The 27,810-nt window shown below is 37.3% G+C and overlaps 3 protein-coding genes across 8 annotated transcripts; 1 reads left to right on the forward strand and 2 right to left on the reverse strand.

Moving 5' to 3' along the window:
• Positions 1–822: 822 nt before the first annotated feature.
• Positions 823–15,629, reverse strand: afmid (arylformamidase). 3 transcript variants are annotated; one of them, XM_053633953.1, is made up of 11 exons: positions 15,292–15,629; positions 8,928–9,018; positions 6,911–7,015; positions 6,622–6,670; positions 5,780–5,865; positions 5,586–5,658; positions 5,383–5,480; positions 4,848–4,926; positions 4,559–4,694; positions 1,531–1,635; positions 823–1,427 (listed from the first exon to the last, which is right to left on the reverse strand). In XM_053633953.1, exons 1-11 carry the CDS (start codon positions 15,322–15,324, stop codon positions 1,398–1,400), a joined length of 885 nt encoding a protein of 294 aa, XP_053489928.1. In that variant the 5' UTR covers positions 15,325–15,629; the 3' UTR covers positions 823–1,397. The 3 variants fall into 3 exon arrangements, with proteins under 3 accessions (XP_053489928.1, XP_053489927.1, XP_053489929.1); XM_053633952.1 differs by lacking the exon at positions 15,292–15,629 and adding an exon at positions 10,844–10,895; XM_053633954.1 differs by lacking the exon at positions 15,292–15,629 and adding an exon at positions 9,885–9,927.
• Positions 8,583–18,833, forward strand: tk1 (thymidine kinase 1, soluble). 4 transcript variants are annotated; one of them, XM_053633957.1, is made up of 8 exons: positions 8,583–9,854; positions 10,866–10,999; positions 13,463–13,494; positions 14,871–14,984; positions 15,105–15,198; positions 16,686–16,775; positions 18,027–18,146; positions 18,458–18,833. In XM_053633957.1, exons 3-8 carry the CDS (start codon positions 13,478–13,480, stop codon positions 18,635–18,637), a joined length of 615 nt encoding a protein of 204 aa, XP_053489932.1. In that variant the 5' UTR covers positions 8,583–9,854; positions 10,866–10,999; positions 13,463–13,477; the 3' UTR covers positions 18,638–18,833. The 4 variants fall into 4 exon arrangements, with proteins under 4 accessions (XP_053489932.1, XP_053489933.1, XP_053489934.1 ...); XM_053633958.1 differs by lacking the exon at positions 8,583–9,854 and adding an exon at positions 9,896–10,058; XM_053633959.1 differs by lacking the exon at positions 8,583–9,854 and adding an exon at positions 10,139–10,154.
• A 145-nt stretch (positions 18,834–18,978) lies between these two features.
• On the reverse strand, positions 18,979–26,995 carry syngr2b (synaptogyrin 2b). Its single transcript, XM_053633955.1, has 4 exons — positions 26,692–26,995; positions 22,894–23,131; positions 22,133–22,269; positions 18,979–20,588 (listed from the first exon to the last, which is right to left on the reverse strand). Exons 1-4 carry the CDS (start codon positions 26,797–26,799, stop codon positions 20,355–20,357), a joined length of 717 nt encoding a protein of 238 aa, XP_053489930.1. The 5' UTR covers positions 26,800–26,995; the 3' UTR covers positions 18,979–20,354.
• Between the last annotated feature and the right edge of the window lie 815 nt (positions 26,996–27,810).

Below are 27,810 nucleotides of genomic sequence, written 5' to 3' on the forward strand. Positions count from 1 at the left end.
GGGATGGAATAAAAAGACTCTTGTTTCAGCAGTCAGTGTGCCCATTGATGGGCCAACACATGAGGAATGCAATTTCAAAATAAATAAATAAATGAACTTGTGGTGTAGTTTTATGTGATATAAATGTAGCAAGATGAAAGGTGAATTCAGGTAATATAGAAATAAGAACAAAAAAATTTAGTTTACTTTCTGATATAAACTGTGTCAGCAAAAAAATCACTACCTCTAAAATGATGTAAAAATACCTCTTCACTAATGAAACTTGATTTCATGATCATGATATCACATGAGAGGGCAGGATGAGCATTAAAGCAGAAACGTACAGTATACATTTAAGATGTTTGCTTAATTTGCTTAATTTATAAGGCTTTTTCACTATTTGTTGTATCTATTAACCTGCAATATCATGCATATAATAATGTTATATAATATTGAACTGTTACAATTAAAATGTTATGCATTTATTTTATATTTATTGTTTTGACATTTAAGGTAACAAGTACTGACAAATACAGTGGATATGCTATGAAAAACTGTATAAACTATACACCTGTAGTTATTAATGTCACTGGGGAGATAAATAGTGTGTTCCAAAATCAACTTCCAGCTCATTGCACATTAGACCCAAACATTCATGAAAAATAAACTGAATACTGTAATTCAGATCATTATTAGGATGCTCCATTAAAATGTATAGGAAATATGAAATGTATAACATGCAGAATACTGGGGAGTATTAGTAATAAGATAGCTTGCCAAAGATAAAATATCAAATGTTTCACATTACAGTATACAGAATTAGTATGTAATGATAAACAAGAATGACCTGTTTGAATGGTTTTTTTTAATTGCAGTAATTACTTGTACATATAAGACCAATTTGCACATTAACAACACTTTCATGACATCTGAGCAGCTAGACCAAACACACTACGCCTTGTTACCTCTTCGGTACAGTCTGATATGCTAAATCGTGCTAAAACTGAAGTTTCGAAGATGTCTTACAGTTCCAACCTAGATATGGTTCATTTCCTCATGTACAGTAGAAGAATTTGCTACATTAATTTGCAACACAGTATAGGATGGTAATCATCAGATAAAGGTTTGGTTAAGGAACACCTGAAACATTGTTCAAGTGCATGAATTCACAGTGATACTAATCACAGCCATAACATACTGAAGATTGTACGCAGAACTAGCACACACAAGCAGCAAGACAGAATAGGCTGGTGTGTAAATACCCTGTTACTCCCTAATAAAGTAACCAAGAAATAAGATTCGATTGATCTATAGTTAAACTGACAAGTCAGGCATAGTTAATAAGAAGTTTACTGCTTATATAGCACAGAATGAGACAAGACCATCATCGTTCATGATTTTGGACCAATTGCATCTCCTCAGCTTTTGCCCATCATCTTCAGTAGGAGCTAAAAAGAATGAGTAATAAATAACACACTAATACATATAACAGCAGAATTAATTCAGGATTTATTAACAAAATTCAACCATGTGATCAGGTGAAGAGATTACCTGTGTGAGGTAGTAATTTTCATCTACAAGCTGCTCGATGATGTTGAAATGATCTGTGTCAGGTATGTCTTCAAAAGTAACCTTAAGTCCGGCATCTTGCAAAGACTATAAGAAAGTACAGATAGTTAGTTAGTCAGAGTTACATTTATATAGTGCTTTTTTAGACACTCAAAGCGCTTTACATAGCAGGGGGGAAATCTCCTCAACCACCACCAGTGTGTAGCATCCACTTGGATGATGTGAAGGCAGCCATAGTGTGCCAGAACACCCACCACACACCAGCTATTAGTGGAGAGGAGAGAGTGATGTAGCCAATTCAGAGATGGGGATTGTTAGTGGGCCATACTAGATAAGGGCCAATGGGGAAATTTTGCCAGGACACCGGGGTTATACTCCTACTCTTTTATGATAAGTGTCCTGGCATTTTTAATAACCACAGAGAGTCAGGACATCAGTTTAACATTTCATCCAAAAGACAGTGCTGTTTTTACAGTATAACATTCCAGTCACTATACTGGGGCATTAGACCTCACACAGACCCCAGGGTGAGTGACCCCTGCTGGCCTCACTAATACCACTTGCATCAGCAACTTTAGTTTTCCCCAGGAGGTCTCCCATCCAGATACTGGTCACACTCAACCCTGCTTAGCTACAGCAGGAAACCAGGCTAGGTGTGACTAAGATAGGTGGGTTTTATAAACACCGCTATAGAAAACATTACCTTGATGCTCCAGATATTATGGGTTGTAACTCCATGTGCAATCATTTGATTTACAGAGAGAATCCCAATCTTCTCTTCTGTTTTATTCATTTGCTTTACAAGTGAATACTAAAATATCACTGTAAATATTAGGACGAATTTTGCATGCTACTATTTTGAAATGTTACAGGGAGTCACAGTCAAACAAGCCAAATTAAAATTAAGAATGTCACTATCCTGACCCAATGCACTAGTGTAGGAACTCAGCAATAAAAACTGACAATTTTCTCCATCCATGTACTTCTGCTAGCTCCTTAAGAACATCGAGTGACTACAGTATGACTCAGTGGAACAATAGAGGTAAAGAAATCTAACACAAAACATACTGTATACCAAAAATATTTATTGAATATGAATTTACAAGTCCTAAATTCTAAATCTGTTATAAAACAAGTCAAACGCGATGCCAACAGCATCAATGGGGATGCCTCCACCACCGTTTTTCATTTAGTACTGCACTTCAGAAGCTACATAAGATATTTACATGTTTCCCAGAAGTCAAAATAACAATTTACACCAATCATCCGGTTCAGAAGTTTACACCCCCCTGGCTCTTAATGTATCGTGTTGCCTTCTTGAGCATCAGTGAATGTTTGCACCTTTTGTAATGTCTTGTGGACTACATGTAAACATCTGTTATGTGAAATGGCTTATTCAGGGCATTACTATATAAAAAACAAAATGCAATTTTTATGGTCCCTCTTTTCGTTTTGTTTTTTAATTATCGACATGTTGCAGATTCTGCAAGGCGTATGAAAACTTATGACCTCAACTGTAAGTAACATCTCTGTTTGACAAGCAGGAAGGAAGCTATTGAAGAAACAATGAGATATTTGACCCTGTTGTGACCTTGATCCTGTTTGGATCAATTCTAAAAAGCAGTCAGTTCATCTGCTGGTGACAATGATAATTCCATATAAACCCTACGAGCATTCAATCACTTGCACTTGAAATATTACACTAATGAAAATCTAAGACAGATAGAAGGATGGATGAAGACACAACCCAAAAACATAATGCCTCCAGAGGTCAGGGCCTGGCCCGTACAGAGGTCAGGGTTTGGGCTCGTAGAAAATTCTTAATGTCCGCTTGGGGTAGTTTGTCCAAAATGTTTGTGAACTCATGGGTTAGAGAATATAGCTCTTTTTCCTTGCACAATTTGTGTTATTTGTCCTCCATACCACATGCAGTACCATCTTGCGCTTCTGAATCAGAACATGTAAGTATGTTTGATTATTTTATGAAGTATCTGCTATTGACTGTTCAAATTTGGAGTTTTGTGTTGTGGCCCAGGGCTCAGTTGTAGACCTCTGCTAACGTGCTAGCTAAAGTTAATGTGTTGAAGTAGTTTTGATATTCAGCTGTGGGAATTTTTACCTATAAACTTGCAGAGTAACACATATTCCCATGACACAGTTACCTGTCTGTATTTTGTGTCTTTTTGTCTGTCGATTTCGTAAGCCAAATTAAACCGTTATAACATTGTATCTGAAAGGTAAGAGAGTTACAAAATAAAAACTTACCACTGTGAAACGTTCTGCTCAAATCATGCTTGCAAAGAGCTGGTTGATCATCTGCATTTTCTGAATCTGACTCGGGCTCGAACTGATACGGTAAAACCGACGACATTATTAACTGTGTTGCTTAGAGGCTTAGAATTGCTTTAGAAGCCTTGGAACTTGAAGCTCGCCATTATGGTAAGGGGTGTTAAATTTCTGACACACGTTTGAGGTTTTTGGCCAATCACAACGCAATGGGTCAGCTGGCCAATCGGAGCATTCTGGACTTTTCGTAAGGGGCTTTGAAGAAACCGGAACTCAATCGACGCGTTTCAGACGGCCCGGGAATAGTACTGCAATAATGTACAGTATGTGAAAAATTATGTGTTTTTTGAACATTAAAGCATGTTAATATATTCTATTACACCCAATAAACAAAATAATGAACTTTTAAAAAGCATCATATGACCCCTTAAGGATGGACAGCAATAAATTGATTTTTTTTGCGTTGACAAAGAAAAACCTATAATTTCTGCTATGATTAAGCTTTCTATAAGAACTTTCATGTAGCTATAAAGGGATAAAAAGTGAGCTTTTTGTTGTTCTTTAATTGTATTGTAATTGTAGGCAAATCTCTGTGGTATAAGACATGCAGTTATAGTAAAATAATCAACTTTGTTGTAGTAATGGCCCACCACCAATCACATCACACAGTCATTAATTGTTCTCCTATAACAGTATAGTTCGTTTTAAACTGTCTTTGTCTTACCTTGAAGTAATCTTCCGACTGCTTCCGGAACTCAGGGGAGTCGTTTTGCGCCACGGCGACAACAATGTCGCAGCCAGATGAGGACGTTTTTAGCTGAGACACTAACTGACTGGGGCTGTTCCTAAGAGCCACCTCTCTACAACAAGATCAATAAGTGTGATGAGACGAGCATACTGAGGTAACAGTGAACAAACACAATCATGACTCATATATTGGAATAATAATGCTATGTTAGGATAATGAACACTGATAGTGATGTGGTGTTGAAAAAGCATATAGATTCTCATACTCTGTCATCTTTAGTGGCTCGTTCACATAGGTGGACAGAATGGGCAGCAGGTCGTAAATGCCACTAACAAGGAATGCTCCTGAAGTAGACACAGAGTGTGGAAAATATGATGCTAATAGTGAATCTTCTAAATGTGGAGTTTGCGAACACACTGCTCAATTACATCAAAAGTATAAAAATATAAAAACAAGAAAGTTGTATTATTTGCATTTTCAGTAACAACTTTAGTACTGGTCAGGGTACTAAAGGGTACCCCCCCCCCACCCCACCCCACACACACACACCCAGGGCAATTACGACTAGCCAATTCACCTACTCATATGTTTTTGGGAGGTGGAAGCAAACTCATTACCCAGAGGAAACCCACACAGACATAGGAAGAACATGCAAAACTCCATATAGACAGCAACATGCTCGAACCCTGGTGCCGTGTGCCACCAACGCTACCTACTATACCACTATGCTGCCCCTATTTTCTCTATTTAAACCCTTTACTCATTCATCATTATCCAAACTCCAACACACAAAAACACACCTTTGATTTGAGGTGATACACTGTACTCTGACCAATCAGTAGAGAGAACCATGGCCGCCAGGTGTGCACCTGCAGAATGACCACACAGGTACAGCCCACTGTTGAGAAACCGAGAGCAATGCATTAATGAGAGGCCAATGAGTACATAATCAGAGCAATATTACAAACCATGTCCAGGGGCTCAGAAAGGCAGGTGCACTGACCTGATATGTGAATACTGCTGAATGACAGCCACCAAACTCCTGCGTACCTGAGATACCATCAGATCCATATTACCTGCAAGGAGAATGGAAGAGGGAATTGGAAAACCTAATAGGGTGGTGAAATATCAACCATGCTCTCACAGAAACATGCTCTCAATATTTATTTCTGCATGAACCCTACAAGCCACTGGTACCTTTCGGGGCAGTGCTGTAGTCAACAGCAACCACCACAACACCCTTGTGGGCCAATGGTACAGCCATGAAACCTGACTCCTCCTTGCTGTAAGATAAGAAGATGTGCTCTTATATAATGGACCTTTCAGAATTACAAAAGAGACAACACCTAAAAAAAAAAAAAACATGCTCAAGGCCTGATGTTTTATCTTCCTTGGCTGAGACTGCATTCTTATTCTTTTTCTTTATAATCCTAATCCCAATCCTAGTGATTACTTATCACACTTACTCAGCCTGTTTACTGTAGGAAATAAATAAACAGAAAAATCAATCACACTATTATTATAAGCCCATATTACTATAGAGGAAATTTCTAAACCAAAAGAAACAATAATTAGCTCCTAATCCTATAACCTTTTTAACAATTTGATTCCTAATCATATAACAATTAGATTTTTTGTACATAAAAAAAACCCTAAAAAAATCAAAACATATGTAAATAAACAAACCACTATATGCAACCAGACAGTTAAACCTTTTAAATGAGGAGCTTTGCACTTAAAGCACTATATCTACTACTAGTCAATATCTAACTTGAGCCAAGCTCAGCAAAAACTTGTTATGTTTAATTAATTGAGGAAGCCAAAAATCATGATTAAAATATGACCAAATGTGCAACCTTAAAATTGTTACTCTTGGCTATTCCCCATGGCCAAACACTGCCATTGCCATTGCCCTGAACACACTGTGCTTTGTTGGTCACTTGACTTAATTTTCCATGTGTTAGTATCAGTCTGTCTCGTTCACCTGTAAAAACAATACATAATGTGTTAAATAAGATGTGATTATTTAAAACTCATACCTCAGGAACTGCCAGTAACCACCATGGAGGTAGATAACTAGAGGCACATCTGAAACACAGAAAACCTATGATGATCCAATTACCAAAGTTAAGTGTCAAGGAAAAATGTAATACAGCTTGGTTCTATATTTAATACTGTATATGCAGATATAAAGGTAGGGATGAATAGAAATGTGCAATTCTTCTGCTAAATTTCCCTTTCTAGGATAGGCAATGAACTTTGAGGAAATCCGATGCATTAGGGATCAGAGGCCCAGGACTACACTATGTCTCTCTTGCATTGCCTTACCTGGGGAGGAACTGATAGGCATATACACATCCAGTTTCTCTTCCTCTCCCTCTCCATAAGGAACATCCAGAATGTTCTGAGTAACAGCTCGAGCCTTCTCTGTACCTAAATACACATATACAGTAACACATTCAATACACTTTCCTACAAGATTTTGTAGCTAAAAACCTGTGCAAAGTATTTTTGAGCAAATGAATATTTTCATTACAAATCATGTCAGCATGTGGATGCATTCACCCATCTTCAGAAAAACTGTAGTAAATTAGTAAATCCTACTGTGACCTGGGCAAACCGTCACATGGTGAAATTTTAAATTTAAACAAAGCCTCGCTGTTGTCTCGTCACTTGACTGATCTCTGTTCACATTTACACCGATGTTTAGGCCATTCAAACATTTTAGACCTGTGATCTATACACAGTGTGCAAGTGTTTTCTCTCTTTTGATGATGCAGGTACATCGAGGACATTTTAACAGACGGTATATGATTACAACAAAGCCGCTGAGGTGACATGGTGGTTATTTTTTAATAAGGTGTGACCATTAATTGATATATTGAGGCCACAAGGTAAGGTTCTTGTGGCCACGAGTTAAATTTCTCCTGGCCACAAATTAATATATTATGGCCATGATTAAGTTTCATTAAGATTTACTTCATGGCCATTTAATAACTCCTACTTAACTCACGGCAATTATTGTATTTTGAAATGAGTCAAACATAGACATCAATTGAATTATACCACTGATGCCTACGGAACCTAAGTATCGAGAATTTATAATATTACATATTACAGAGTGACACATAATGACATACTGTTGTCAGTGTCTTTGCAACATGGATAAACCATTAGCCCAAGGCATCTTAAGCAAAATCAAAAAAAATTTTCACTCATCCCCACCAAATAATAAACTACAGACAATGCATTAATTTTGACATTTCCACAACATATTAAGTCATGTAAAGTTACAATTCATGGCCACAACATAATCAATTGTTGTGGCCTTATTATGTCATATTTTTAGTTCCAAGACAAACTATTTGGATTGTAGTTACTCAATCCATTTAACAAAGATATTATATACAGTTGTGCCCAAAAGTTTGCATAACCCTTGCAGAATCCGCTAAATTATTTTGTTTAAAGATCTTTTTTTTTTTATTTAGCACTGCCCTTCAGACGCTAAATAAGATATTGACACCGATCATCCTGTTCAAAAGTTTACATCCCTCTGGCTCTTAATGTATCGTGTCACCTTCTTGAGCATCAGTGAATGTTTGCACCTTATGTAATAGTTGTGTACAAGTCCCTCAATTGTCCTCACTGTGAAAAGATGAATCTCAAAGTCATATAGCCACTGCTGAATATGTAGAATATTTTATATATATAAAATGAACTTGTGTTTTGTTTGACATTGTTTGATATCCATGAGAGCAGAGTATTTTTTGTGATTTTTTTAACAAAAGATCAAAAGCTTAAACAATCAAGACAATTTTTTACAGCCTTCTCTGCTCATATTTACCAAAGGTGCCAATATTAATAGAGGGCAGTATGTAAAAAATGAATGATCACCTATCACTTTGTTGCTTGGTATTGTGAACATAGGGTTAAAAAAGGGTTACCTAACATAATCTTTTCAGGAAGATAGGATAGGCAAGATAAAAAAGTAAAATAAAAATTAATTTTGGGTAAGTATATTAATGTTTTTGTAAAGAAATTGGGTCAAATTAGGTTATAGGCAAAAAAAAACCTCAACTGTGGCCAAAACCCAGATTTTTCAGCCTTTTTGGATGGCTGCCAAAATTCAACCACATTCGAGGGGTTTTCCAGGTTGCCACACATTTTCAGTTTAATGCAGAATTTAGCAAATATTAGTTGAACAAGCGGAAGGAGCAAAAGCTAAAATCAATTTAAGGAAACCACAGGATGAATCATTAGAAAACTGGAGTGGCCTTCAAGGACATAAGATTAAGCAGTGATGTATTCGCTCCGTGATCAAGAATGAAAAAAATTATCCACCAACCTGATCTCAGCGCCGCCACGTGCGCTTTTATCACGTCATCAGCGGACATCCTGTGGGACCACTGGCTGGGTGAATACTGTTTCTCCAACTCCTGTCAAACAGCACCGCAGCTTGCTGTCAGCCATTGAAACCTCAGGGCTTGTTTTGTTTCCACAGGCATTCCTGTAAACCCCGCCTCCTGATCTAGGATTTTCTAGTGGCAGAGGCGCTCTTCAGAGACCCCGCCCACTTCCAATTCATTCCAAAGTACCAGTATAACCTACGTGCAGAGTGCAGCTTTACCAGGTTCGAGATTTTTCTAATGGTGCTTAAATAGTATCCATAATAAAGAACAAGTGGATGGCCGACATGCGCATGCAGAAGAGCGCACGTGCTCATTTTAGGATTTTTTCTTCTTCTATGAATGAGATCAAGGTCTGTGAGAAATGGTGTTGGCTAAAAGTGACCAATCATATTAGTGAGGACACGTCTTATCCCCGCCCCCAAATCTCAAAAATAAACTTGACTCGCTTAATAAGTACAGATCCTGGTCAGTCATGGAGGTGCAAATGCGCGTGGCTGAATGCTTGGTAAACTGAAGAGCGCGAGGTGTTGTTGAGGGCTGCCTATGGAGACGTCCTACTAAGGGTTTCTGCGCATGCGTACTTCACTTTCACGCTAATGCGTTGTTTTTGTTATTGCTGCGGCACTTTACATTTACAGTACAGCATTCAGTAGTAGGTGCCCTTACCCAGAGAGACATAGAAGTGTTTTTAAGTCTTTATCAAAACACCTGGTTTCTCCAGAAACACCAGGTTTCTGATATATCTAGTACGGTGGCCGAGAAGTGCAAAATAAAACACAAATAGTCTATGACAACAAAACAACAAATTATAAACACAATGACAAATCCGAAAACACACTAACAAATCAGACAAAATGGAAAAGGTAGGTATATTTTGTGAATGAATTACTTACCGCTGATTGGACGACACATCTGTCAAACAACAATAGTCGTTGTGTTTTCTGACTTGTCAATTTGTTTTCGAATTTGTCGTTGTGTTTATAATTTGTTGTTTTGTTTTCGGAATTATTTTGTTTTCATATTTGTGTTTTGTTTGGCACTTCTCGGCCACCGTACTCTAAACAATAGTAAGAATATTATTATACACACTTGATTAATGAGACTAGTATTTGAGATTAAATAAATCTGTACTGAGGGCTCCATGCGAATGATTTTGCTTACAGGTATCTGTTATCATTTTACAGAGCAGGTATAACATTAAATATAGGATACCAGAGCATTTTAGAACCCTGGTGAAATTAGGTCTGTGTATGCTGCTTTGTGAAAAATGGACTGCATGATGATACTATGTAAATATCACAATATGTTTGGAATTTTTGAAAGATTTTGATGTATTGAAAAAAAATCTGTATCTAGTTAGTTACCATTTTCTTAATCAAACAGTTTATGTTTGACAAGAAACAGGTTGTGTATGAGTTTGTAAAGTAGGCTAGTTTACAAAAGGTGTGCAACCGTGTACACATTAGACCAATTAATGACATGTTTTCATGTTTGATAAACTGTTTTTCACTAGCTACAGTAACTTACTATGTGCTGTAGCCTATAAGAAAGGTTGAATGAATTGAATAATTTATTATTTGTACATGTAATTCACATGATTTTTATTTGAACTATAGCTGATTGTCAAAGGTGCCTTTTCTGGTACTTACTGTACATTACCAGTTGTAGAGCTCACCCTATGAATGTTCAGTCAGCGAAAGAATGAACTATGTTACAACTGTCCAACTATCTTACAACTGGTAACGTAGTTGGTCGATTTGCAAAGCTTAAGCTTCACTTAATGTATACATGAACACCTTTTTTAAAATTTCAAACCACAAGTTAAAAACAAAACAATACAAGTAGCACTTACATTTTGCGTCATTTGTTTCCAGTAAGACATCATGGACCTTTGAACCTTCGTGCCATGAACAAACAAGTCAGCCAATGAAAAGCTTTATTTCTCCGAAAACAGAAGCGTCATTAAGCAGTGGCAACTCCAGGGTTCCAACTTTGATCCTGAGCTCAGGTCTGTGTGGAGTTTCATGTTCTGCCCATATCTGCATGAGTTTCCTCTGAATTCTCTGTTTTCCTCTCAAAAACATCAGCTACACTAAATTGCTCCTAGATGTGAATGTGTGTGTATCGTGCCCCATGATGAACTGGTATCCCAACCAGTGCTCTCAAGATGGGGGTTACTGAAGATGAATAAATGATGAGTGAATTTATTACTACCGACCTAATAGGAAATGTATCTTTATGTCCATGGATATGTTATTCGCATGATATCAAAAGTGTAAACTGCTACAATAAATACACTACAGTCCCCTCTGAAACTACTGAAATGGCAAGAGCAATTCTTTTGTTTGTGCTATACACCAAAGATATTTGGAAGGTCAAAAGAGGGATATGAGATGAGAAAGTCTAGTCATGGTAAGCTTGAGTAAACAAATACTTTTTATGCCTAGACTTAAACACTGAGACCGTGTCTGAGTCCTGGACATTAATTGTAAGGCTGTTCCATAACTGTGGGGCTCTATAAGAGAAAGCTTTTCCCCCCTACTTTAACCTTCACTATTCGAGGTACCGACAAATAGCCTGCATCTTTTGATCTAAGTAGGGATGGCAGATCATAGAAAACCAAAAGGTCGCTTAGATACTGTGGCGCGAGACCATTTACTGCTTTATAGGTTAATAATAGTATTTTATAATCAATGCAAGGTTTCACTGGGAGCCAACGCAGTGATGATAAGATCGTGGTGATGTGGTCATATCTTCTGGTTCTAGTTAGGACTCTAGCAGCTGCATTCTGGACTAACTGGAGTTTGTTTATGCTCCTACTGGAACATCCAGACAGCAAGGCATTACAGTAATCTAGTCTAGAGGTGACGAAAGCATGAACTAATATTTCTGCATCATGTAGTGACAATATATTTCTTATCTTAGAAATATTTGCCTACAAATTGGGTGGTCTGATACAAAATGTGCTATGTTCTATATTGTTTAACACACCTGTATATACAACCCCAATTCAAAAAAAAAACATAGAAAACATATCAAATGTTTAAACTGAGTAAATGTACCATTTTAAGAAAAAAAAAGATAATTTTGAATTTCATGGCCACAACATGTCTCAGAAAAGTAGGGACAGGGCAAAAAAAGGCTGGAAAAGTAAGTGTTACCAAAAAGATACAGCTGGATGAACATTTTGAAACTAATTAGGTTAATTGGCAACAGGTCAGTAACATGATTGGCTATCAAAAGAGTATCTTAGAGAGGCAGAGTCTCTCAGAAGTAAAGATAGGATGGAAGCATATGTTGCTCTAAAACCTGGATATACCTTTCAGTATTGATGGTGCCTTTCCAGATGTGTAAGCTGCCCATTCCATAGGCACTAATGTACCCCCATACCATCAGAGATGCAGGCTTTTGAACTGAGCGCTGATAAAAAGCCGGATGATCCCTTTCCTCTTTAGTCCTCTTTAGTTTAGAGGACATGATGTCCATGGTTTCCAAAAAGAATTTCAAATTTCGATTCGTCTGACCACAGAACAGTTTTCCACGTTGCCTCAGTCCATTTTAAATGAGTTTTATTTACATTTCACAGCGTCCTGACTTTTTTTGAATTGGTGTTGTACGTAAATACCAGGAAATAAAATCTGTAATTCTAAACTCTCTTCTCCTATTCATCTTTTGATTTCAAACCCAGACGTCTGCAGTCGTAGGGGACTGTATATGGCCAAATGTATGTGGATATCTGTCCATCACACCCCAATGTGCTTGTTGAACATCTCATTCCAGATTTATTTCCCCTTTGCTGTTATAATACCCTCCACTGGATTTTGGAGTGTGGCTGTGGGGATTTGCATTCATTCACTGTGGTCTGGGGTGCAGTCGGTGTTCCAGTTCATCCCAAAGGTGTTCAGTGGGGTTGAGGTCAGGGCCCTGTGCAGGACACTCGGGTTATTTCACTCCAACCATGTCTTCCCTGAACTCGCTTTGTGCACAGAGACATTTTGGAGGCAGGCTAATGTGGTCCGTCCTTCTCGTACGTCACGTCATTTAATGTGAGAAGCTGGCGGGTGATTTCAAATCAGATTTGAACAGAAACTGGTGCTCTGTGGGTTACTGCTGGTGAGGCAGGATTTATTTTATTGTGTGTTTCACGCAACAACAACAACAACAAAAAAAAAATCTGCAATGGACTGTTTAGACGTACCGAGGATTTTGCCAAACTCTCCAAGCAAAATACGGGGTCAGATTCAGGTGAATGTTTAACTTCATAGCCTTGTCTGCTAACTAGCTGGTTCAAATTAAACTAACACTACGTAAGCAAATAACATTACGGGCATTTTTATGGTTGTTTATTATTATTTTTCTCCTGGAATTCTCTTTTCTTGACTTTTAGATATACGTTACATAGGTGTGTAAACAAAACTATTTTTTTGGTGCTAAGCTAACGGTAGCTAACGAGGCTTTGGTTTTGTTGCAGGTTATTTTTGGACCAATGTTCTCAGGGAAAAGGTGAGTGACTATTTTCATTATGACCTCTTTATATAAATTGCTTTGCTATGCGTATGTATAAAATAAGTGCTTATTTTAATGCAGTTTAGCTGACTTTAGCCAGCCAACTATTTGAGCGCGTTTTGAGGAGGAAATGACAATAAAGACGCGCCAGGAAGCGCGCAAACCCAGTCACACCAGTTTACTCCAGGAGTGCTCATACTTTTTTATTCCAGACCCTTTTAACTCTTGCATAAATCTCTCAGACCCCTCAATACACATTTAACTTATTAACATATGTGTGTACAGTAATGTTTTCATCGACAGCACATTAAGTCCACGTTAACATAATGTATAACTTGTTGTTATTGAGGTTTGGATTAAACAAAGTTAAAAGGCTACTAAAAATGCAATGATAAATATAATAACTGATAATACTGGATTGTGGTTTCCACCACTGTAACTAACTAAAAATATATATATATATTTTTAAAACCTTCACAAATCTCACTTTGGTTGCTTTTACATTGGCAACCAAATCAATTTCTTTCCATGATACAGATCCACAGTTCTTGTGTGCATGTAGTGTAAACAGCTTGGATCGGATTATTAATATTTTTGTCAAATCAGATCTGCGCCACATTCGAATGAGGTTTTAAATCTGAAAAACATCCGATATCTGGTCACATGTGAATACTCAAATGTATTTCTCCTGTTAATTATAGAAAATGAATAATGTTATGGTCATTGTTATGATATGTTAGGCCTGGGTTCGTCAGTTTGGTGCTCAAATGACGCACATGAATCATGGAAGGTGTTCAGTTGGGTCCATATGAAAAAAATTGTCTTATCAGTCTGTAAGACGATATGATCATTTGGTGGGGAGAGAAAAAAAATCAGAAACCAGGCTGTATATGAGTAACATTTCTCAGTCCATTTCAGAGCAAAGATACAATCAGGCCTGGCTCTTATACCAATATTTATTAAAAAAAAAAAAAAAGGAATTACAAAGAAGCTAAAGACCTGACTAATCAAAGTGGAAATAAACAGAATTATTTGTATTTCTACAACCACAGTGATGCTTGTGGTACTAAACTTTTTTTTACATTTTGATAGGGAATGACACAGTGTGTAAACACAGGAATCGGATATGGGCCAGGTCTTGGGTCTTATTTATAGATCGTTATTTATATAGATGGGACAAAAAAAAATTGGATCCGTGTCAAAATATTGCAGTTGTGCATCAAGGTCCACAGTGAAAATTCAGCTGTTGCGACCCATTCATACAGTCTACTGTATGTACACTGTAGATGTTACTACAACCTAATTTATTTACGAATTATAAAATATAATAATGTGTTTCTGATTTACCTCTCTCCTTCTGCAAACCTTCATAGTACTGAGCTGATGAGGAGAGTCCGGCGCTTTCAGGTTGCCCAGTACAACTGCTTAGTGATCAAATATGCCAGAGACACTCGTTACTCTGACACGGGCATGGCCACACACGACAAGTAAGAGCTTTCACATTTTATGCATGCATATATATGAGAATGAGATTTTAATGTTTGATCCAATGATGTATCATCATAACGCATCAGACGTATATAATGTTTAATGGTTTATGCTGACAGAAATACAATGGAAGCCGTGCCAGCGAACTGTCTGAGAGATGTCTATTCTCGTGCCCTACAGGCCTGCGTCATCGGCATTGATGAAGGCCAGTTTGTAAGTGTTAATTCCTTTCCTGAATAATGTGGGTACAAATAAACAGATTCCAGCTGAGTAACTTTAGTTTACAAGAGGATTAATAACATTTACCTGTATAGGCCTGGCAGTTGCTGAGGTCAACATTTTCCAGTCAAATTGCAGGAACTGACAGTCACTGCGATTAAATAAACATTCTTCTAACTGTTACTGTAAAGCTTTGGTCATAGAGGCAAGTAGCATTAAAGCGGTTATTAATCCCAATGTAAGGTGCATTCGATTTTATCGTGCCCACGAAACGGCTCGAGACTTTGACTTAATTCCGTGTGTTGACGTATTTCATTTGGAAACAGGAAGTCAGGAAACAGGAAGTACATGACCGATTTCCATAACAGCCAATCACGTTCAAGATATGCCACACCTCACACCACACCTATGCTCAACACTGACTAAAACAGGCTAAATAGTGCAGCTGAGAAGAGTTTTTCAGCTGTGCTGAGTTTCTCACCGCCAGTTTGTCCATTGTGAATTTGTACTAGGGATGTCACAAGAACCGATACTTCGGTACCAACATTCTTAAAACATGACTGTACCGTTTTTAATGGAGGTACCGAGGTTGCAATTCTTCTGGACCTAAAGGGGGCAGCAAATACGTGCAAGTGTTTTAGTCGGTCCACGAGTGGTGAAGAAGAAGAACAACTACAAGCACACCGGTAAAACTACAGAAGTTGAACTCTGCTGTGACTCGTTGAGAGGAAATGTGGTATGGAAATACTTCGCATTCGATGTGGATGACAGCAAACATATAATTGATGCTGTGAAACAAAGCGAGGAAACACCTGGAATTTGGAGAAGCACCTGAAAGACGGTCCTATATTATGTTTGTTTGAGGCAGCTGGCATTGTGGCTGTGAAACCAGCTAACGTTATGCTCCATGTAATGTTAGCGATAGCCGGTTATTTGTTAACGACGCTAACACATTGCAATGTTATAAACTACTTCCTCATGGGCCACCATGCATCGCCATTCAGCCCGTGTCCTGTCAGCTAAATGTAGCCTAATGTCACTAATAATTATTCAAATGTTCATGCTTTTAATAAATCTTTTTGGCCTGCCACCATATCAGTGAATTTAAACTAATGCTTGCATTCAGAGTATAAGGTGTGTGTGAGTGTGTGCATGTGCGTGTTTAGTAGTGCACCTCCACTGTAGCCTCCAATCATTGTCAGACAGTGTTTGATAACTAAAATCCAGTATCAGCCAGAGGAGGATGTCCTCCAAGAAAGTTTTTAATTGAATTTTTTTAAAACCACACCTTGGTATCGAGTACTTTTGGTAGTATCAGTACCGACTACTAGATTTTTTGGTATCGGGACATCCCTAATTTGTACAGTCGCTCCCTTTTTTGTGTGTTTTCTTTTTAATTTTTTGTATTTATTTATTTTTTATAAGCTTGAGCTCAGATCTACATTACACCGACTTTTCATATTCTTTTTGTTTCATTCTAGTTCCCAGACACTGTTGAATTCTGTGAGGCCATGGCAAACATGGGGAAGACGATTATTGTCGCAGCACTTGATGGCACATTTCAGAGGAAGGTGAGGGTTTTATGGTTGTTCTACCTTTTCCAGCATCAGTGTGGTTGATATGGTACTGTACAAAGCAGAAGTACCTACAACTAGGTGTGTCACAACTGTCACTTTATATTTACTTCCCTTCTGTTGACTTTATTGTTATGCTTATAAATTATGGCAGTGTAATTATGCCCATAAACTAATTTTACATTGAACATTTAATTAAAAGATTTTTTGTCTTTTAGACTGTAACATTGCTAAAGGAACACAAGATAGCAAGAACATAAATATATAAATAACATCGCTTGCTGAAATAAACAGTTAGCAGTGCACCCTACTACTGCTGGCTCAAATTTTGCCTATTACCAGAAGACACTTAACATAGAAACAGATACTCACATATTCAATTGGAGAAAGTAAAATAAGACGCCAGCCGTGAGTGAGAAGAAGCAAGGGTCCAGGTTTATTCGTTCCATTCCACCACACGAGATCCACACAGTTTGAGACGTCCCAAAATGCGATCTCAAAAACCAGAGCTGAAGCTCTTCTATTTATACGGTTTTCTTAGGGTCTGGATGACCCAGACACCAATATGTTTAGAGTTAGCTGTCCCAGAACACCATTATGTATGTTAACCCTTATCTTGCAGGTGCAGCCTGGCTCCAAAATATATTTTGTTTTGTTTCACTCTTTAACAATAACCTGACTTTGTCTGTGTCACTGTGACTGGATTTCGTCGAGAACGGACACTTTCAAACACACCATCTCAACATTATAAGTAAATTTTATGTTTGTCCTACATTTCTTTTTTTGTTTATAGTGCTTGCATGTACATTACCCTATGAGTTTTTCATGAAACAGAATATGAAACAGATTAATTTCTGCTTTCTGCATACCTCTGTGTGTGTCTTAGGTGAACATTTGTTCATACAGTCCACCAGCCCAGTGAATTCTCAATAATTTTACATTAATACATAATTATATTTATATTATATTTATTATATTAATACATAATTAATAATTACATATTACTCATACTAGGTCTCCCTCGTGTTTTTCATGTATAATTTATATACAACACTACACTGTGTACTGTTCTGTACTAATGTAGTTAAGTTTTCGTGATGGAATGGAATAACAAGCGTTACTATGTTACATGGCAAAACATGATTACAGATCATTTCTAGAAATTCTTTTCCATACATTCTTACCTCGTTGTCTTTCAGTTTCAGCCTAATGTTATTGGTAACACATTTTTTCTGTTTTCCTCTATAGCCCTTTGGCAACATACTGAATCTGGTCCCTTTGGCTGAAAGTGTGGTGAAGCTGAACGCAGTCTGTATGCAGTGCTTTAAAGAGGCATCCTACACTAAGAGACTTGGAGCAGAGCAAGAGGTGAGACACGGGCTGGATGAAACAATTTGTGTACCTTGTGTGTTCTTGGAATAAATCATGGCACCATGCTATAAAACAAACCCAAATAACTATTGTGGTATACACTGTAACAGATACCCAGGAAGATGTTTAAAATGCTTATTGCTCAGCTATTAATATGCATTACATGCAAGCAAGTGTTCACAGAAAAAGGACTAGCCTAGAGTTCTCTGTAATGCTCACCCCCAGTCATTTTCTAAACTGTAACGGTTTTAACCCTGAATCACCCTGACTGGACTGGGTTTTGTTCATTCTCACTCTGGATGTTTCAGGTGGAGGTGATTGGAGGAGCTGATAAATACCAAGCAGTGTGCAGGGTGTGTTATGGAGGCCTGATGGCGAATAAAGAGAACTGGGCACCCCAGAGGGATGAGACGCCCCCTCATGTTCTAAAAGGGAAGCAGGTGGACCACAGAGCATCACGCAAGCTTTTCGCTTCCCTTCATCTATGAACATTGCTGTACATTAGAGTCTTAACTAATTTAAACAATAAACCAGTTGCTGCAACAGCTAAATACCTTAGGATTGAGCAGAGTGTGCTCAGTTTACAGTGTGTATGTGTACTGAGTGCTATAGAAGAATTAAATATTTTAAAAATGTGTCACTGTGTATTCTATAACTGTTTTAATAAAATGTCTTTGGATCTGACCATTTTGTCCAGTTGTTATTTCTGATAAGCCATAATGGCTAATTAATCAGGACAAGCTTTATGTACTAATACTGGCAAACTGTTAACTGTTTCCTAAAATATTTTTGAGGAAGAGGTAAAAGGCACATCAAATATTACAATAAGTCAATAAAAAAAATCTTTATTTTTTTGTTCCCTGCTAGATGTATATTTCCTTTTGATTAATTTTGTGGGTGTGCTTCACATCCAAGCAAAGGATATCCAATATCCTATTAAACATTTTGAACCAAAACCAGTGTTTAAAAATTAAAGTTACAATAGGAAATCTGATTAACAAAATATGGCCAATGATTTAAGAATTACCCAGATCCCAGAAAGAAATAAATCAAATCAAGTAGTGCAATTCATTAGGCACATGCTCAACTAAAGTGAAATTAGGGTGAAATGATTATTGGTAAGGTTAAAGTGTACACTACAATACCCAGGGGGGGAAATCACCTGAAACAGATTTGAAAAGCTTTGAAACAACAACAACAACAACAATAATAATGATAAAAAAAACTACTTAGAGAGTCAACAGTCAAAAGAATGGTGCTGCATTGTTTGCTGTAACAAATGTAAAAAACAACAAACAAAACAATTGGAATCTATAACTTTGGCATGGTCGATTTGGCTATTGCATTTTTTAAGATTAAGGCCTGTAACGCAAATTATTAATATATGGAAAATGTTTTCCAAGTGCAATACTTCTTGAGGATCAAGTTGTTAGATTAGGTGGATGAGTAACGTTACATGCTCTGTAAATGCAGTGGTTTTACAGTAAATACACCAGACTGGACTCAAGGCACTTACAGTTCAAAAATGGTGGCTTTTATGTTTTAAAAAAAATCATTATCAGTAGTCTCGTACAAATTGCAGGACAAAAACTAAATCTCCAATGGCACACATGAATGAAGATAGAGCTGCATTTTTAACAGTGCAGGCTATGGCGGTATTTTGGCAGCAAGAAGAGCAACAAAATGTGAATTCCTAAGGAATTATGCCTGACCTGGTCAGCTGACTGCAAACCACAGTTAAGTGCAAGTATGCTATTTTAACTGTATGTGCCATATTGTTCAGGGTCACGGTGCAAATTACAGTGTGAAAATGTGCCACTGCAGAAATAAAGGTCATTACATTAACGCATTACAGGGTGGTCTAAACTTAAGCGCAGTAACAGCCGACTCTGTCTTCAGCAGTTTCACAATGGCTTGCATTATATTTAGGCACCATTTGTGCAATCAATGATAATCAACTCTGGGCAACACAAACATACACACAATTTCAAAACACAGAAAGGCTGTGCATCACTGAAAGCAAGCACAAAGAATAACTTCATGGTGACTGGGAGAACCAGTCAACTTCAAGGAATGCCTAAACCCATCAATACACAAGAGCTCTCATTGGCTGTTCTTACAGGCTCCTTCCATGCTGCATGTCACATGATCAGGCCATTTAATCATCCCCTTTTCGCTTTCTCTCGTGAAGGGCCCTTGTTCTTCTCAGTAGTTTGGTGGCTGGTAGGTATTGTTGCCAATCGGCTCGGGTTTACCCATGAAGGGGGGCTGTTGGTAGTGGTCTGATGGGTAAGTAGTAGGCGGGTATGGTGAGGGATCATGAGGGAACGTTGATGCCTGGTAAGGGGAAGTTTGATCTGGAGCAGATTCAGAAAAGCCCTGACCGATATCTCTTATGCCTTGACGAAATCTCATCAGGACCAAATAGGTTATCACAACCTGTCAGAGAAACAACAAATTTATTAATAAGGCTCTTCTGTAAATGTGTTTTTCTTTTACATAAACATAAGATTCAGTATTTTAAACATGTTAATCAAACTCAGTCTCCATAAAGATCAGCAGAAATTTAGCACGACTATATTTTGTGTTTTATCCTAATCAGAGGCAAGTACATGTACTACAAGCTGGTCCATTTTAAAATAAAGAATAAAACACAATAGGACATGCTGTTACAGGAAAATAATCCTCAACGAGTAGGTATATTACCACCCTGAAGTGGATGATTTTTTTTGTTGAACAGCACATCCTGAAGTGTTTTACTTCTTTTATACGACAGTAATTTGCCAAGGAGGACAATTTTCAGTGTATTAATGAATGACACATTGTGCTGTTTGTTATGAGACATCCTCATTAATTAGTTTATATCAAATATAAACAAAAAAAGCCGCAGCTTTTCATGTTGCAGAGAAAGCCGGAAATGTAAAATTCATCTGTCCTGAACACTTCTTATTGAAATAAAGGTCTTCAAACAGAAAACTTCATGACATCAACAATTATATATTTTCCTTTGGTAAATAACGACTCTTTTTTTTTTTTTTAAACAACTTTTAAAAAAAAATCTTTTATGTCTTAAATAATGTTGAGAGTCCCCCATACAAGTCCCTGTGAATGAGCTGTTATTGTAGAAATTATAACATATAGGAACAAGCGCATTAATATAAACCTTAGTTTACAGCCTGCACTAGTCTGACCAATTACATTCTGTGGTATCATTTTGCTATAAACTTTTGCTTTCAAAAGTGTTGCCACTGAAGTCATCACATGACTCAGACTAGATCTGGTACTTTTCCATCACTAAACATGGCCAAGAACCGCCTACTTTCACAGTTAGAAGCTCATTGTGCCATGGTGTTCAGAAACCTGTGTAAGGACGCACATATACACTGGAATTGAGGAGGATATTTTAAAATCAGAATTAATGTTCATCATAAGTTTAAAAAAAAAAGAAAAAAAAAAAGAGGAGAAAAAAAAAAAGACTAAGGCAATAATTCTGTCCTTGAACCTATTCGATTTAATGTAAGAAAACTTCCAGAGATCTAACTATGTACTCATAGTTTCTGGAAATCAAGGCTATTGCTTAAAAAACGGTGGCTTTAAGTTTAAGATATCTCACAGCCACTGCTTAAAGAAATCAATTTCAACAAATCAAGTGAAAGAAAAAAAAAAATCATGCCATGATAACACAAATTACATTCAAATTCAGCACTGGAGCACAAAATATTATCTCTAGTGCCTTTTTTCCCCCCCATTCAGAATGACAATTTACAAATATCTGCATTGGTTCTGCTTCATTTTACACAATCACATGCAAACTGTTTTAAGTCAAAAATCATATACATCAAATAAATCTGAATAATTGAGCTTTTTTCAGCAATCAATAGCTAATAGTGCTTGCATACACAATCTAGTAATAAAAATCCTCATATTCATAAAATATGTTGTCTGATATATGTTGCTACAAACATATTGAAGGAAAGACTTACCCATGCCACAAAAGAGAAGAAGGAGAAGACAATGATGGCTTGAGCTGCATCAACAGGGATGCCCTGTCTGTCAGTGGTGTTCGCCCACTGATTAGCCAAGAGGCAAAAACACACAAACCACAGGAATGTCCAGAACCCTGTTTCAAGCACACAAAGAGGGAGAGAGAAATAATCAAATCATATTCAAATTATAATATACTACACGTGCACATATTTCTTTAGTCACCAAAACAAAGCATTATGCCTAAAAGTCTTTCACCACAATTACTTGTAATGGAATTACTAATTTTTGTTTAATTATTTTAATGTATTTGTTTAATTAATCTATAAATAAGTGAGTTTTATAGTTGTTATTATAACAACATTTGTGCAAGTTGCCTTGTGTGCACGAACAAAGACACTGAAGCCCTCAACATTTTCAGTCTTGGGACTTCAGAGCTTCCTGTTAGCTTGATAAATGGTACTTCATTTGATAACTGGCCCCTACATACCATGATCTTGCCCCTTATTTGCCCCATTCCTGCTCCAAAATCCAGGCCACGGCACCATTTACAGACCTGTTCGTACTTCCAAAAGTGCAATATGTATATTCTGGGCTTTGTTCTAACAAGCCAAAAGTCTCCAGTTTTTTTTTTTGACTTCCCCAGACTATAACTAAAGTAAAAACTAACAACTAATTAAGTTGTGAGTCAATGTGGGAGAAGTTTACTTTTTCCATTTTTGGTCATTATGTGCTGTAATTATGTTATGCTCTGTTTTACCTGAGAACCCAAGGTCAACCATCACGAGATGCTTCCTCTCCTGTGCGCTGCTCATCAGGGGAAGGTACGCATCAGCAAAGAGGAAGGCGGTACTGGAGAAAAAGGCTATGATCCCGACGCCCACTCCATAATTGCAGGCCCCGTCGTTGTGGTTGAATATGCAGACCACCTGTGATGAATCTTTAGCATTTACATATCCCTCTGCTGTAATGGTAGCAAAAACCACAATGGCAAACACCTAGAATTTCCAGGATTAGAAAAAGGGAAGTGAAAATGAGGAGAGGTTCAAAAACATTTCAAAGGAACCAAATTTTTTCCCCCAAAATTTACAGAGAACTAAATTCCTGCCTTATATTTATCAACTCTTATTATAAGATTTTAATGTAATAAATAATATTTAAGTCCAAAATATTAAAGTGCTTAGCATAAAAATATATTAAAAGATTAATTCAGTATATGTGTATTAAAGAAATACTGTGATGAATTAACTATAAAGCTACAAAAAGTAATACAAACAATGAATAACAATGCAAAATAAGAGAGCCAAGACTACAAACAGACCAGGCCAAACAATTTTTAACTTGGATTTAAAAGTACTTAAAGACATACAGAGCATTCCTAATGTTGTCTGCAACACTATTTCAGAGTTTTTGTTGGAAAGACAGCAGGGCAGCCAGCCAGCAAAACAATGACAGTCCAACAAATATTACAAAAGCAGAAACTAGTTTGTCAGTGTCATGTATGTTTAGTGTATGTGTGGAGGTCTGGGAAAATCTTCACATGGTCAAATGTTGACATTTTCTACTAGATATAGTTCTGAAAACTACAGGGTATACTAAAAAGTGAAAAAAGGGAGAAGCGCTCATTTAAAGGTTTCATTCATTTTCCATTCTTATTCCACCTTATCCATGTATGGAAAAACAACATTACTCCCAAAGTTTAAAGACTTACAAGTTTACAAGGGAAAACGATTCTTGCTTCAATTATCAGCATCATCCACAGCAGGCTCCCTCTCACCACCTGAGGTAAGTCCCTCAGGGCATTGTAACACGAGCCTAACTGTCACCTCTTCACTCGACTGATCTCTGTTTACACGAACATCGGAGTTGAAATAATCGCTGATTACTTCAGCCACTTATATTCTGTTGACTAAGTTCTTGATTATTCATTTATTTATAAGGCGATTAAAACATTTTAAAGCTTTGTCTGAGGTCATTGATATGGCATGTGTATGAGCTCGTCCATGTTTTGATGATGTGACAGGGTGGACATTTTGAGAGCTGGTATCTGATTACAAAATGAATTGATTAGGCTTATATTCATTTCACCATGTTTCATAGATGAGCTCGTATGTTTTGGGCTCATGACCAGATCCATTCTTTCTCCACCCTATGGACTTTCCATCACTTTGGTAGAGGTTCATCTTGGTTCCAGAACTTTTGTGGCTCATCTCTGTATTTCTTTGTGAATTCCAATCTGGCTTTCTGAATCTTACTTGCTGAGAAGTGGTTTGCATCTTGTGGTACTTCTCTAGAAGTCTTATTCAAATGGTGGACTGTGATACCGTCACCACTGCCCTGTGAAGGTTGTTGGTGAGGACACTGACTGTTTTTTTTGGGGTTTCCTTCACAGCTCTCACAATGACAATTTCGGTCATCAGCTGGTGTTGTTTTGCTTGGCCGACCCATTCGGTGTGTGTTGCTCAGTACACCTGTGGTTTCTTTCTTTTTCAGGACATTACAAATTGTTCTACTGGCTATGCCCAATGTTTGTACAATGCCTCTGATAGATTTTCCCTTTTTTCTCAGCTTCAAAATGGCTTGCTTTTCTCCCAAAGACAGCTCTCTGAGGCTTATCCTTTTAACAAATGCAGTATACACAGGTAAAACACAGGGCACAAACCAAAGTAGACATTCATGGCTCTATCAATTCTTTAAACAATCAACCTAACAGGACACACCTAGACAACAAGAAACACCTGTTAGTCACATGTTCCAGTATTTTTGCTCACCTACAAAGTTGGTGGTCTGATACAAAATGTGATAAGTTCCATGTCGTTTAACACAGCTTCGTATAAATACCAGGAAATAACATCAACTATCTTTTAATATTTATCTTTTTGATCTCAAACCCAAATGTCTTCAGTCTACAGCAAAAAACAAATGAATTGCCTGTCCCACTCCATTAGTTTCAGAGAGGACTGTATATTACTGGCAGAAAAACTAAACCTGATTTTTAATCTTTTAAGTTCTTTTTGGCTATTTACCAGTGCTCAGCCACAGTGACATTCAACTGGTTTTCCCAGAAGCCACATATGTCCTATTAACTAAAAATACACTTGTGATAGTTCCCCCCCCTCCTCTGTACACATTGTAATGATAATGTGCTAAGAACAACAAATCATTTGTAAATTTATTAAAGTACTTGTGAGATTACCTCCCTACAAGAACAGACATCTTGTCTGATAAGGAAATCAGAAAAAGTCCAACAAATGTGTGAGGTGGCATTAGAACAAAGAGAACAATAATAAAGCAGCAAATTGTCTTTCTTGGGACTTCCTGTACTGATCTACGAGCTTCCTGTCTAGCGTTTCACCACAAAACCGATGTCAGAAAAAAAAAGTTCCAGCACCCAGACTCACATGATGACTCTGGAAAGATAGAGAGTGTTGGGGACTTTTGGCAGCCATGGTCATAACAGCTCTCATGTTACCCCCCAGCTGTTCATGTTTTCACCGTGTGCACAGGTCAGGCACACGGTGTCCTCTCTCAGATTTACATGATGTTATTACTATATCCAGATGACAAGCAACTCACTAGGTGTCTGAGCTGATTTAGTTATTACAAAGAGCTGTAGTGTTGATGTGAAAATGCATGGTGCTAGTGTGTAAAGGCTGTCAGGGATTCATCGAGTCACTTAGCGATAGTTCACAAGACTCACCTAAGTGGTGTTTTTCTTTTTTTTTTTTTGTCAGACATACAGTATGTGCAGGCCATGAATCACAAGGTGCAAAAGGTGGGGAAGAGAAAATGAAAAAGAGGAACAGCTTTTCTACATGAGTACCAAACAGGGTCTGTGGAGGACGTCATACACATCATCTGACTTGAAACCAAAAGGCTGTCTGTTCCTCTCTGAAGACAAATATGTGACACAGAACTGCCATACTGCAAACACAGTGTACACCATCGCCTCTTTTCAGTTACCCCCTGCTGAAAAATACTACAAAAAAAAAAAAATCCAATAGAAACCCTCATAGAATTTGTAATGGTTTTAATGGGAATTGTATTGGTTTTAATGGAAACTGTAATGGCCCATGTGGGTCCGTTCTGGTAATTTGTTGCCTTCTATTGGTGGCATATCTAGTGGATACCATTAAGGACCAATAATAGTAAAGGTTTTAATGCTTAGCAGCCGATAGTTTGTAATGGAAACTATTTGAATTTCTGTGATAGTTTCTGTTGGGTTTGTTTTGTTTTTGTTCAGTATGGCCATGTGGCCCGTGAAACAAACTTTAACCAGCCAGACGGTTTAGTTCAGGAAAGTAAACTTAGTTCGTAGATATGAGAAGTTCAACTTTATATCACAGAATAAACACATCACGGAAACACCCCAGTTGTTCTATCTGCGCAGGTTTCATCGATATGCTAGCAAATTAACGCGCTATCTAAACAGAAACTACCTTCCGAACAAATACGTTGCCGGAAGTGACAACCAACTTTGACGAAAAGAGCTATATTCCAGTAAAAGAACTCAGCCCAACTATTTTATTATGTCAGCGTGATTGTTTTTATCACTCACCCAGCTGATAAGTCGTAAGATAGTTAGTGGCTGTTTGATAAATTTGTAAAAGTCGAAAGATCCGCCGGCTAAGGAAGCTCCATATGCTGTAGTCTCGCCCGTCTCCATGTTTAATTTACACGGTGCTCAAAAGACTCTCTGTTTGGATTCACTTCAGATAAACGACGTTGCTGTTTTTCTGCGATCTTTTCTTCGGTTGCCTGTAAATTAAAGTGCTAAGAAGAACCTCCCTTTGCGGAAACACGTAACTTCGTGACTTGTGTCCCAGCGTAACCAACTGGCAGAAAGTTTGCTTGACGTTGGACGTTCGATATTCGTAGATATGCGGAAATTAAGGGACCGTCTCTAAAGTTACATACGATATTGTTAAACACGTTTCTAACTTCAATAGCATTTGAAGGGAATGACTTACAGTCATATAACCAACTGTAAAGTGTCATATCGGTGTCAGCTATAACGCACACCTTTTAGATTTTTGATATTTAACAAAATAAACTATTAAATCATATATAAATATTGCCATGTGTTTTATTACTGCATGGGCTCATACACAAAATATACCATAATTTAAAGCTCAATAGCATTTGAAGGGAATGATGTACAGTCATGAAGCCAACTGTAAAGTGTTCATCTAAATGTCAGGTAAGACGCACACCTTGTAGATTTTTGATAATTGTTAAAATAAACTATTAAATCACATTTAAATTTCACATGTATTTCATTACTGAAAAGGCCCATACACAAAATATACCATAATTTAAAGCTCAATAGCATTTGAAGGGAATGACTTACAGTCATATAACCAACTGTAAAATGTTCGACCTTCCAGTCAATTCATGTATCATCAGTTCTTTTAATAATTTCATTAATAGGACATCTATTGTTTGGAAAAAACCATTCAATCCAGTACGAGTCATTTTGACCCCCTTTATGCATTCATGAAGGTTTTTTTTTGTTTTTTTTTCTGGGTGTGTGTCATACCTGACACCTAGATGTATACTTTACAGTTGGATGTGTGACTGTAAGTCTTTAATTTCAAATGCTATTGAGCATTAAATTATGGTATATTTTGTGTATGAGCCCATGCAGTAATAAAATACATGGCAATTTTGATATATG

This window comes from Ictalurus furcatus, chromosome 10 (genome assembly GCF_023375685.1).
Source record: "Ictalurus furcatus strain D&B chromosome 10, Billie_1.0, whole genome shotgun sequence".
In the NCBI taxonomy this organism is placed as follows: Eukaryota; Metazoa; Chordata; class Actinopteri; order Siluriformes; family Ictaluridae; genus Ictalurus; species Ictalurus furcatus.